This window comes from Kogia breviceps, chromosome 18, assembly GCF_026419965.1.
Source record: "Kogia breviceps isolate mKogBre1 chromosome 18, mKogBre1 haplotype 1, whole genome shotgun sequence".
In the NCBI taxonomy this organism is placed as follows: Eukaryota; Metazoa; Chordata; class Mammalia; order Artiodactyla; family Physeteridae; genus Kogia; species Kogia breviceps.
This window is the reverse complement of record NC_081327.1, coordinates 31,841,214-31,851,090: the sequence shown is the minus strand read 5'-3', so window position 1 is coordinate 31,851,090 and position 9,877 is coordinate 31,841,214. Positions and strand designations below refer to the sequence as shown.

Here is a 9,877-nt window from a genome sequence, read left to right as displayed (position 1 = left end):
ATGGGGTTAAGTCTGAGCACCGTACAGGAATGTGAGTGCACGTGGAAAGTGTGTGAGAATGTGCAAGTGTGCACACATACTAGCTAGATTGTGTAAGAGTGTGTGTGTAGTCTGCATGCTAGAAGGTCAAGAAGACGTGTACTAGAGGTTGTGAGAGTGTGTGAAGGGTAGCCAGGGAGCACTTGTAAGTATGCCTGTGACTAGTAACTATTGTGTGCGAAAGCTTTGGAGTACTAGGCTTTGAGGGGGTGAGAACAAAAGTGTAAGTTTAAGTGCAAAAGTGTGGGGATGTGTGTGAGAACTGTGAATGTGTTCATGTGGACTCACTAGAGCATGTGTGCAAACATACTTGAGAGCCACGTATACTGTGTACTGTATGTGAGCACGTAGAAGATGCGTGTGCGCCAGAGGTGAGAACGCACGTGTGCACGGGCGTCTGTGGGGCGTGGGGACACTCAACCGGAAGGTCTGAGCAGAGTGCGCGGCCCCACGTGCGAGTGTGAGTTTGTGTGTGTGTGTGCGTGCGCGCGCCTGTGCGCGCACACCACCCACCTGGGTCTGAGCCGGTTGCCATGGGAACGCGCCGCGGCCCGGAGTTAATCATTTCCTGTGGAAAGTGTGCGGGAGGGGCCAGAGAGGGGCGGGAGCGGGGCTGGCCGAGGAGGAGGAGGCGGTGGCGTGGAGCTGCCTCCCGCGGGAGGGCCGGGCCGAGCCCCAGGCGCTGCGGCGACGCAGGGATCCTGCCTCCACCAGGCCGGTGAGTCCAGGGCTCGGGCGGGCTGAGGACGGGCTGGGCGCTCGGGTTCCGCCAGGCCTGTCGTTCGGAGTGCCGCGTCCTGGATCCCCCCACCCGGCCCCGTTGGGGGGCGCAGGGAGGGCCGGGCCCTGGAGACCCGGCCCTGCGCTATCCCGCCCCCCCACCCTGCGCCGTCCAGCCTGAGCCGAGCAGGGCATGGGGGCGGCACGTCCCCTGGAATCCAAGCAGCCTCGGGACCCTCTTTCCGATTGCAATGGCCCGGGAAAGCCGGACACTGCCGGGGAACCGCGTGCCCGTCAGCGCCGCCCCCTCCCCTGGCACAGGTCCCTGCATCCGCAGGGCTCCCCTGAAGGCTGCAGTTTCGGGCCCTGCCACCCCGTAGGTCCCCTGGGCAGTTCACTTTCCCCTTCGCAGGGCCGGGATGGGGTGGGCCAGCCCCAGGTTAGGAAGGAGGGCCTGGGCCGGTGCCGTCCTGGGCAGTGGGGGAAATTGAGCCTTTGACAGCGGTAGCCTGGGGCGGTTGGCGGATGGGGTGGGCCGGGGGGGCCAGGGGGGAGCGGGCCCAGCAGGAAGGGCGAGCCAGAAGCCACCTCCTTCAACCCCCTGTTGTGAGTTAGAGCAGAACTCTGGCGCAGTGAAGGGCCTGGTCCTGGCAGATTTTAAAGAGGAAGCTGCATATAAATTGGTACCATTTGCACCTCCGATCCCCCAAGCCCCCCAATACACACATCTGTCTCAAGGTTTGGGGCCGTGGCCACCCCTGGCCTTTCATCTTCTCTGGCTTTCTGTGTCCCTGAGGACGAGTGAGCACGTACGCTGGCCCAGGCTGTTCCCCATGCCCTTGATAAAAGTAACCCTCTCCTTGGCCAGAGTCATTTGCAAGGAATGCAGTCTCAGGATGGGGCCCTGTATTTGCAGTGACTGGATTTTAGGGCCATAGGGTCATGAGTTCTGCTGTCCTTATGGGCACCAGGGAGCAGAGATTTTGAAATCTGGGTTGACCTGCAAAACCCAGGACGTGTGACTGTGCGGAGGGGAGGTCCAGCCCCTGTCCAACCTCCTTGGTTGGACAACCTCCAGCCAAGCCTCCTGGGCAGCAGTCTCTGGGCAGTTGTCAAGTGTGTCCCCCAATCATTGCAATATCCCTGGTCTGGGGCAAGGGGGCTGTAGCTCTACCACCCTGGCCTAAACCCAGAGAGGCGGGGTGCTGGCTCTCCTGCAGCCAGCCCTCTGCATCCACCCACCACTGGATAGAGGTCACTGAAAAAATAAAATTTGGGTATCCTTTGTATATGCCGGTATTGTTCTGAACATTGTATATATGTATTGTCTAAACTTTACACCAAGCCTCTAAGGCAGAGTTCTCCCCCATTTCACAGATGGAGATACTGAGGCACAGAGTAATTCTCCCAGGGTCACACATCTAGTAAGTGGCACAGGCGGGTTCTGAACCACCTTTCCGTCATAACCACTCTACTCCTATGCCCCCATCACCTTGCCCCATGACCTAGGTTTTTGAGTCTCCAGCCTTGGGCTGTTTGAAAGTCCTTGATACTTCTGACCTTCACACCCTTCAGGCTGCTAAATTCAGCTGCTTTTTCCTCTTCAGGATCTTGCACACACCCTTCCTCTTTCTTCCTGATATCTTCCTGACTGCCTTGCAACTTCCCTTCCTGAAACCAACGAAATATTGTCTCCTTCTGTCCCTGCCCCCTCAGACTTAGCTGATCCCCTTGAAAAGTCTTCTCCCTCAATTGTGACATCGACCTTCAGTGTCCTCCGCCATCTCACCTTCCCAGCGGCTTGGCATGCAGGTGGAGCCTGTCTCACTCCCTCCTTATCCCTTGGGCAGCTGAGCCTCAGGCTTGCTTGTGTGCCCAGCTCCGTGCCAAGCAGCCTGGAGAAGGGGACGTCTGGCTGCTCCTCCTGGTTCCTTCCATTCCACACTGGTCCATCTCCATTTCCTCAGTGGAGCTGCTCACATATTGGATTAGCCTCCACCCTGCCCTTTGGCCAGCAGTCCTGCCCCCTCCCAGGGAGACTGCACCCAGGAGCCTCCTCCTCCAAGTTGTCTTCCTCAGTCCAGGAAGGCAGAGACCATGACTCCCTAGTCAGGAGCCTGGCATTCTTCCAGGGCTCAGCTCTGCGAACATCGGTCACCAGATGTTCAGGCCACCCATCCTTGCACTCTTCTCTTGCCTCTCTATGCTTCAGTCATTCCTGTCCCTCTGTTGACCCAACGTGTGCAAGTCTCTCATATTCTAAATACCACATCCTCTCCTTCCCATCCTAGCCAGCTTCTCCAAAGTGAAGGAAGTGGCAGCTTCCTCTAGCCCCCATCCCCCTTGGGCCTTCCCACATCTGCCCTCTGCCCTGCTCCACTGACCTTTCTTCCAGTTTGACCTCTCCGTGGCATGGTTCCCTGGGAACTGACCATCCTCTCCTTCCCACTCACTCTCCGGTCACCTCTGAGGCCTCTGCACCTGCCTGGTGCTCCTGCCACCTCTTGACCTTCCTTCTCCAGCTTTTACTTCCCGCTTGGAGTGAGCTCCATCCTTCTTGGTTGCCTCTCATCTTGCACCACCTTTGGTGATTGCATTCTCACCTGTGCCACAGTGACCCCCGTCAGCCTCCTGGTTCTGTGTCTCCATCTCCAGCCCTGCTCTCTTCCAAGCTTAAGTTTGAGCTTTTGTGTGCATTCATTTCCGGGCATGCATCCAAAAGCCATCACCAGGTGTTTGGTGTGGATGTAGCTTCGCTCTAGGCTGGGTGCTGTGGGACCCACCCTGGGGAGTGATAGAGGGTCAGGGGAGATGGACACTGTTCAAGCAGATATCTTTACTGCCTGGTAGAGAGCGGTCAGTGCAGTGAGGGATGGGGAAAGTGGCCTACAGCCCAGGTGGTGCCATTAGGAAGTCCTTGGGTGCCTCCAACTCCATTTTAAAACCAAAAGCAGACTCCACATTGCCCCTCTGAGCTGACTTGGCTTCTTCTATAAATGGCATTACTTGTTGTCTGAGTCTGGGACCACAGCCTGGTGTCACCTTAAATGCCCTCAGAACTGCTTTGCACACAATAGGTACTCAATAAAGACTTGTGCAGTAAGTGAAGTCTCTTCTGTTCATTTGCTCTGTTCATAAGGGCCCCATGGGGCTTTCTACCCAGACCAGTGTTCCCCACCCCCCACCCCCATTCTCCATACCCCCTGGTGCCTCCCTGCATCCTGTTTTGATTGTGGAGGTTTGTTGAAGTGTTTACCTCCCTCCTGACAGGGAGCTTGGAGGCCATATCTCTCCTGATCAAAGAGGACCCCAGGCAGGTACCTGGCACACAGCAGGTACTGGGTAAATAATTATTAAATGAGGAATGAATCAATCTTTGTATTTCAGATCCTAGCTCGGTGTCTGCCAGTTGTAGGTACAGTGTGAAGGCTAGTTGAATACAAGAATGAGCTGATTTTAAGAGAATTTGCTATATGTAAGCCTGACGTCAAGGCCCCTTCTGAATAGATTCATGGAGACGCTGTTGACTGGTGCTTCCTCCACGTGGGGCTGTGACCTGTCTTTATGCTGCCAGGCTCCGAGTGGAGGGGCTGAGATGTGGGGTCTCCACATTGTGCTGCAGACACGCCTGATGGGCTCCCTGCCCAGTTCTGAGCCTCCCTTCTCCTTAACTAGTACCCTGAAATGGTGATAGGCTCTGTTTCAGCCCGTGAGCCCAGAGGCTCCTTGGGGGACATTCGAGTTGGGGCTCTGGGTAACAGGTGACCCAGTTCAGCGGACCCTTCCAGATGGTGGGCTCCGATCAGCTTGGGACGGGGGCGGAAGGTGCCGGCTAGCGGGCTTCAATCTCGCTTTCTTGCTCTCTCCGCAGGCTGCCCGACGCCCGGAGGAGGCTGCTGAGCCCCGCCGCCGGGCCATGGTCCCGTCTCGCAGGACGTGGAACCTGGGAGCCACGCCCTCGCTGCGCGGCCTGTGGCGAGTGGGCCGGGCCGGGGAGCCCGAGCCGGGGATGGCTCGCCCCGCCCCAGCCAGCCCGGCCGCCCGCCCTTTCCCACACACCGGCCCGGGGAGGTTGAGAACTGGTGAGTCCGCATTTTTAAAATGCCTCTTTATTTCCTTTCCTTCCTCCAGATACCAGCGATGAGATCGGGGTTTCTGGCAAGTTCCTAGGCTCAGTCAGAGCTGTCAGGTAATTACAGGGTACCGGCAGCCCGCGAGCCGGGCGTGGAGTCAGGGCGTCAATTTCGCTGGGCGCTCCTGCCCTGCGCCTGTCTGTAAAGAGAAGCCGGGGACGCCGAGTTAAACGTTAACGCAGTCTGTAGCGCAGGGGGAGAACGCCGCGGACAGCCACGCGCTCCTTGGCCCGGCCAGGTGGCTGTGGCTCGGCGATCCGCCTGTCCTCGGCGGCGGAGCGCTCGTGGTCGTGGTCTCGCTCCGGTTTCTGCCCGCGGCCGGTAAACAAGGTAGGTGAACTGCTGCCCGGTGCCCTGCGCAGAGCTGACACTTGATTCCGCCAGGGCTCGTCCGCGGATGGCGAGGAGTGGACGGAGGCTGCTCCCGGAGCGTGGCCTGGCAGGGAGTGGGTGCCGTGCGCTCCTTTTAGGTGCCATCCACGGTGGCCCGGACAGCAGGTGGGCAGTGAGGGAGTCCCCAAGTCTGGGCCCCCGCTGTGCCCCTGGGGGAGCTGTCAACAGCAGCTCTCCTTTCTGGGTCATGTCCCCTGGTGCCTCCAGCGTCAAGAAGTGGGCAGCTCCTCTGATTCCCGGTGGGAGCTAGATCGTCAGGACCAGGGAGCTGCCCCATGACTATCTGCCAGCCTTGGCTTGGGTAGGTTGTCCTGTAAATGTGGGGCGGGGGTGGGGGGAATCTTCAGACAAGATGCCTTCAGGGGGTTGCTGTCTGACTGCTCCTGACCTACGGGGAGAGGGCTGTAGATTGCCAGCCTGTCTGAGCTGGCAGAGTCCCTCCAGGACATCGGGTCCAAGCCCCTCTATGTGCAGAAGGGAAAACTGAGGCCCAGAGAGGGCATGTAGCAAACTCCAGTTCCCTCTCTCTCATCACACTTGTGCCATAGGTGGCAGCCAGAGCGCTGCCCTCCGAAGTGTCTCTGCAGGGGACAGTGAGGCTGGGGGTGACCCTGGAGGCCTCCGGGGAAAGCTGGGGCTTTTGGATCAGGTAGCCCCAGTTGTCTGGAAGGGGCTGAAGATGGTCTCTACCCAAAAAGGTTGTCCAAAGGATTAACGATGAATGAACGTTATTGCTTTTCTGGTAAAAAAAAAAAAAGAAAGCAAGAATTGAAAAATAACAAAAACATGTTCTCTTGGAAAACTAAAAAACAAAAACACAGAAAAGTATAAGAAGGAAAATAAGAATCACCTATAAGCCTGTCACTAAACATTTTATATAGTTCCTTCTAGTCTTATGTGTTGTGTGTATTGGTCTCTTAAATTAGTATTATGAGGATTGTATGACCATACAGACTTTTATCTGCTTTTAAAATTTAAGACAAAGGTCCAGTGAAGTCGTTTGTGTGAAATGCTAAGTGTGGTGCCTGCCACTGGGTAGAGCCTCATCCAGTGTGGACGTCCCTGGGCCCCTCTTCCTTCACCCCCCTCTTACTACTGCCTTGAGAAGGGTGGGCAAGCAGAGGGTGGGCTAGCACATGGGACTGGAATACTGGCTCTGTGTGACCCTGGACGCATTATTAACCCTTCTGGGTCTCCGGTTCTTACCTCTCAGGGTTGCGAGGAGCTGATGGCCTGCATTGCTGGCTACCTTCTGTGTGAGCACTTTACATGTGTCGCCCCGTTTAATCCTCATCACGGGACTGAGCTTGGTTCCTTATACCCATTGTATTGACAGGGAAACTGAGGATCAAGAAGGGCAATAAGGCCTGGAAAGCACTTGGCCGAGCGCTGGCATTCAGGATGTGATTGCCCCCCAGGGTGGGAGCTCTGCGGCTTGCCCTGTGAGGCGAATCCCCTCTCCCGCCCTGTCTGGTCCCACAGGGTGTGGTGGTGGGTCAAGGGAGGGGTGAATGGGGTGTCGCTGCTGCAGCCCTCTCCCCGCATCCAGTGAGGGAGGCAATGTGTCAGAGGCTCGAGAGGATGTGCCTTAACTGGTCCTGAGTGTGTTTTTGGAGGCTGCAGGGACCACGCCACCAGCCTGGGGTTGGTCTTTATGAAGGCAGGGGAGAAATTGCCACCTAGAGGCAGCCTCGGTAATGAGGCCGCGGCCCCAGGGTGCACCTCCTGTGAAGATTAGCGCAGCCAGGGTGGCATCAGCTTCCTTCTGCTGCTGTCTGTAGAGGGTGTTCGTGGGCAGGTGCCAGCCCTAACGCCACCATGAAGGGAGGGGAGCCCGCCACCTCCCGCGGGGTCTTGGGTGACTTCCTGCAGAGGATCCCAGGGCGGCTTGTGGTTAGGAAGGAGCACAGCCCCCGCTGAGTGCCAGGCCTTCCCTCTGTGTAGGGCAGGCATGTGAGGGCGTGTGAGTTCCTCCTGGCAGCACCTGGGCTGCCTGGAGTGTGTGAAAGGGGAGCTCAGCCGCGGCCCTGGCCAGTGGTCCCCGGCCAGCAGTCTTCAGCCAGCGTCAAGCATCTCACCTGTCTCCTCTGTCCTGGGACAGGGCGTGGAAGAGACAGCCCGGCTGGCGGCGACGAGGACTCCAGCACCCGAAGTGCAGCTCGCCCGGCCCTGGCTCAGTGCCGAGCCCTCAGCGTGGACTGGGCGAGCCCCGGAAGCCCTCACAGGCTCTATCTGACCCTGCAGGTGAGCCCTGGGGCGGTCAGAAATGCCAGGGCTCAAGCTGGGCCAGTGTGCCGTGGCCCTCTGAGCTCCAGCAGCTTCCTTCTCCGGGGAGGGAAGCAGGGAGGGAGAGCTGGGGACCTGCTTTCTGCCTCTTGCCAAGCTCCTCATGGCACATCCACCCTGAGCCTGCCTGAGTGGGGCAATTTGCTTATTAGGTTAGCTCGGGGGAAATCTCACAGGAGATGACAGCAACTTTTCAGCCACGCCCTGGCTGAAGTGTTAGAGTGGGAACCGTGGGGCCTTCAGTGAGGAGCTATTAGGAAGATGGGCAGGTTTTTAGGGGAGCTGTTTATTCCCACTGGGGCATATGAGTCCATGGGGCAATACTTATTTATATTTCCTCATTTAAAGTGAGAGCCTAAAGCTAGACAGAGGACTTTGCCGAAACTTGGGTTCTTTTCTCTTGCAGTTATCACTGCAAGTCAGTTATCATGTGACTTTCAAAAGACAAACTTTACATAAATATGTGTAGTATTTGGTTGTAGAATTAATACATCATGATAGCAATAATAATAGCTACTCTTCATTGAACACCGACTTTGTACCAGGCTTTGTGGCATGTATTGTATGTCTCACATCAGTCCAAGACACAGTTACTGTTTTATGTGAGTTTTATGGATGAAGTAAGGGAGGCTCAGAGAGGTTAAGTAACTTGCCCCTGGTCACACAGCAAGTTGGGATCTGAACATGATGAGCTCTGTAACACATGGTATAAAGAATTCACACGTGGCAGGAATATAATATCTAGAAATTGAATGTCTCCTGTTGTTCTGTATCTTTGAGAAATCCACTATTAAGAGTTTGGTGTTAATTTATCTTTCCTGTACAACCATTTGATTGGATTTATACAATTTTTATTCTTTATTTTTACCTTCTGTTCTGTGACTAGCTCTTTCCCTCAACAGTAAGTCTTGGTTATTTCTTCACGCCTGTCAATATGTAGAGAACTACCTCATTCTTTTAAACTGCTGCATAATATTCTACTTCAGGGTTTATCTAACTAATCCTCTGTATTGTTTCTGATTGCAAAGAGATCCTTAAACAAATACCTGTGCATTCATGCAGCTATAGCTTGAGCAATTTCAGGATAGCGCAGGCTCTGCAATTTTTAAATGGATGCATTTGTTAACAGATATTTATGAAGTGCCTACTCTGTGTTAGCTGCCAGAACACAGCAAAGAAGAGAAATAGACCCAGCAGTCTAGCAGAGAGGCCAGGAATAATCAAATGATCACAAATGTATGCGCAAACATTGACACAGTGGCCGAGGATGAAGGACCAGAGTTATCTGGGGGTGTTGCCAAGGCCCCTCCCCCCAAGAAAGATTGTGCATGAGAGGGCCACCTTGAAGGGACACATGCAGATGGAGGACAGGAGGGGCTGTGCCCTTTTGTTTGTCCTCCCTCGTGTGGCCCCAAGCCGGGTCTGAACATGGACCCCTTGTTTGTTGCTTCAGGGACAATCCTGGACTTCTGGGATTTTGTCAGCCCTTCTTATGTGGTTCATCTGAAAACGGAACCAAATGGTCCTTCTTTTGTCTATGAGGTCTGCGAGAAAAGCATGTTGCAGGGACAGTTAAAGAAACTGTTTTTATGTTAAAGAAACCATTTTTTATGACTTGAGCCACTGGTAGTTAAATCGGGAGGCGGTCAGAAACCAGCAGCCTTGAGTTGGGCGGAGGCTCTGTTCTTGAATTTTGATTATGGGGTGTTGGGTTGTGGTTGCCGCTGAGTCCTGGGGTCAGCAGGTCTGCTGAGGCTCTAAGAAGCTCCCACCAGCAACCAGTTTCCACAGTTGTGTCCTGAGCCGTTGAAGCTTCATTCTGTTTATAGGGGCTTCAAGGTGGGTGGTGGATATGGGGCCCAAGTAGGGCCCCAGACACAGTGAGGGGACCCAGCGGGTCCCCTGCCAGCTTCTCAAGCAGTTACAACCTGAGTCGCTCCCTTCGGAGGCTGCAGAAACTCCCCCCCACCCCACCCCGGGGGGGGGCCTGTCTGCCCATCCTGTGGCTTGGCCAACAGGCCAGAAATAGTGTAACCTTTGCTCTGGGCGGCAGATGGAAACTTCCAGCTGCCTCCATTGCCACCACCAATGACAAGGCTGCTCGTGCTGGTGTGGCAGTTGGTCACAGGGTGGGGACAAAATTAAGTCCCGGGAATTTTCCTAAATACGGAAGACTGCTCACCACCCTCCCTTCTCAAGTAGAAAGTGGAGTTGCCGTTTTAAGAATGAGGAAATGAAACTGCAGGGAAGGTAAGTAACTTGCCCACAGTCACACAGCTCACCTGAGCCAGGCTTCCCACCCAGGC

The 9,877-nt window shown here is 55.4% G+C and overlaps 1 protein-coding gene across 8 annotated transcripts in view; it reads left to right on the top strand.

The window, feature by feature from the left end:
• The first annotated feature begins 657 nt into the window (after nucleotides 1-657).
• Nucleotides 658-9,877, top strand: part of KIFC3 (kinesin family member C3) — a 35,555-nt gene continuing 26,335 nt past the window's right edge. For 3 of the 8 annotated variants that reach the window (XM_067018510.1, XM_067018507.1, XM_059045400.2), the window contains exons 1-3: nucleotides 680-757; nucleotides 4,631-4,841; nucleotides 7,387-7,529. In XM_067018510.1, coding sequence (XP_066874611.1) covers nucleotides 4,676-4,841; nucleotides 7,387-7,529 — 309 coding nt within the window. In that variant the 5' untranslated portion in view covers nucleotides 680-757; nucleotides 4,631-4,675. Of the gene's footprint in view, nucleotides 758-2,141; nucleotides 2,184-4,630; nucleotides 4,842-7,386; nucleotides 7,530-9,877 lie in introns of those variants that run through there. The other 5 variants (XM_067018508.1, XM_067018511.1, XM_067018512.1 and 2 more) reach the window with 5 other exon arrangements.